General features: G+C 34.2%; 1 protein-coding gene across 1 annotated transcript; it reads left to right on the forward strand.

Moving 5' to 3' along the window:
- Positions 1 to 491: 491 nt before the first annotated feature.
- Positions 492 to 1,460, forward strand: LOC102212327 (olfactory receptor 3-like). The gene has a single exon (XM_005754817.1). It carries the CDS (start codon positions 492 to 494, stop codon positions 1,458 to 1,460), a length of 969 nt encoding a protein of 322 aa, XP_005754874.1.
- The last annotated feature ends 575 nt before the right edge of the window (positions 1,461 to 2,035 follow it).

Below are 2,035 nucleotides of genomic sequence, written 5' to 3' on the forward strand. Positions count from 1 at the left end.
GACACATCACTAAAGGAAAGATGTGTTTAGATTTATGACAACGGAGGATTGTGTTTTGTGAACTGTGTCTTCATGTGACATGTGTTTATGATATTGGTAAATGACGGCTAGATTTACAAAATGTGTTCAGACAACTGGTCATTTGGTTTAGAGGATTGGCTTTTGTGTTTTAGCATTTGAGAAAAACTGTAATATTGTGTTTTTAATCATAACTGTTGTGGGCTTTTTAGCAGTTATATATGAGTTTTTTTTCTGTAAGAAAATTGAGAAACTTTCTGCTATAGTCAGACAAGCTTGACCCTTATTAAGTTACCCCTATTGCCTAGCCTTTCTGTATTCAGCCTTAATCACCCTGTTACTTCCACAAGGGAACAGATAGCTGCTATAAGGAACAAAACACAAAGCTGTTCTCCTTCTATTCAGAGGCAGGCTTCACTAAAGAAAGCTTGGCTGAATTGGAAAAAAAAAGAAGACGACAAAAACGTCTTCAAATGGATTTTTTAAACTCAGCTGCTGAGAAAAACACCACTTTTGTGCAACCTGCAAATTTTATAATAAGTGGATTTGTTGGCATACCTAATATTAGGTATTACTTTGTCTTTCTGTGTTTCATTTACATTTTTTCACTGGTGGGAAACACAGCTGTGATGCTTATAATCATTTTTGACCATACATTAAGAAGTCCTAAATATATTGCAGTTTTTAATCTTGCATTTACAGACCTGTTAAGTAACTCTGCTTTGGTGCCAAAGGTTCTTGACATTTCTCTGTTTAACCATCATTATATTTCTTACAACAACTGCTTGACATTCATGTTTTTCTGCTTCACTTTAATTTCAATGCAAGCTTTTAATCTGGTCGTTCTGTCCTTTGACAGAATCATGGCTATCATGTACCCGTTGCACTATCAAATGAGAGTGAGCCACAAAATCATTCTGTCTTTGATTGCTTTTTTCTGGCTTCTTGCTGTTGCTCTAACAGGAACTGCAGTTGGCCTTCTCACAAGACTATATTTTTGTGAATCTGTGGTTATTAATAGCTATTATTGTGACCATGGCCCTATATATCGGCTTAGCTGCAATGATGTTACCCCTAACAAAACAATTTCTGCTTGGTCAAGAGCTTTTGTTCTATGGCTTCCTCTGATATTTATCCTGGGAAGTTACTGCTGTATAGGTTATTCTTTGTCAAGAATTTCTACGTGTAAGGAAAGAGTGAAGGCTTTGAAAACCTGTACAGGTCACCTTTCATTAGTGGCAATATATTTCATTCCTATTTTAGTTGTTTATAGTTTTGGGAGTACAATGCATCCAAATGCAAGGATTGTAAACCTATCTTTAGCCAGTGTCACGCCTCCCATGTTAAACCCAATAATCTATGTCTTTCAAACTGCAGAAATAAAAAAATCTTTGAAAAAGTTGTTAAAAGCTAAAATACAAATATCACACAGAGTGCTGTAGTTTAATGAAACACATGTAGCAAAACATTTATAATTCAGTGTGTAATTTGTAAAATGTAACATATAATCATGACACTAAAAAGGACAACCATTTGAAAATTAAAGTGGGAAATCCTAAAATAAGTAAATTAATATTTTATTTGAATGTTTCTTAATTGAATTCTGCAGGGGTAATTCCTTCCCTTAACATGTAGAAATTATTGCAACTGTATCCAATGAAAAAAGTAGCAGCAGGACTAACCTTTCTTCATTATACCTTTCCACAATCAAACGCTAGCTGCTGTGCATATGAAGTTTGTTTGGGTTTTTTTTAATGTTTTTCATTAAAGAAATTAAAAGGGAAAAATGAATTTTGTTTTTCTAGAAAGAATACTAAAGGCTTGATATTTGGGGCATTTTTCTAATATCAATGCATTATACGTACATCAGGAAAAATTATTTGAGTTTTATGTTGTGATTTATGAACTTTTTGTAATAATCCTGGGTTAAATGTAAGTGTCGCCATTTTAGAACATAATGAACCATTATTTAAAGCAGACCTTCCCAAAGTGTGGGGCCCACCCCCTAGGAGGGGGG

The sequence above is a fragment of the Pundamilia nyererei genome, unplaced genomic scaffold (assembly GCF_000239375.1).
Source record: "Pundamilia nyererei isolate P.nyererei 1_Seehausen unplaced genomic scaffold, PunNye1.0 scaffold00671, whole genome shotgun sequence".
Lineage (NCBI taxonomy): Eukaryota > Metazoa > Chordata > Actinopteri > Cichliformes > Cichlidae > Pundamilia > Pundamilia nyererei.

Excerpts from the sequence above, each read along its gene's own strand:
- LOC102212327 (XM_005754817.1), top strand. The coding sequence starts at position 492 with ATGGATTTTTTAAACTCAGCTGCTGAGAAAAACACCACTTTTGTGCAA.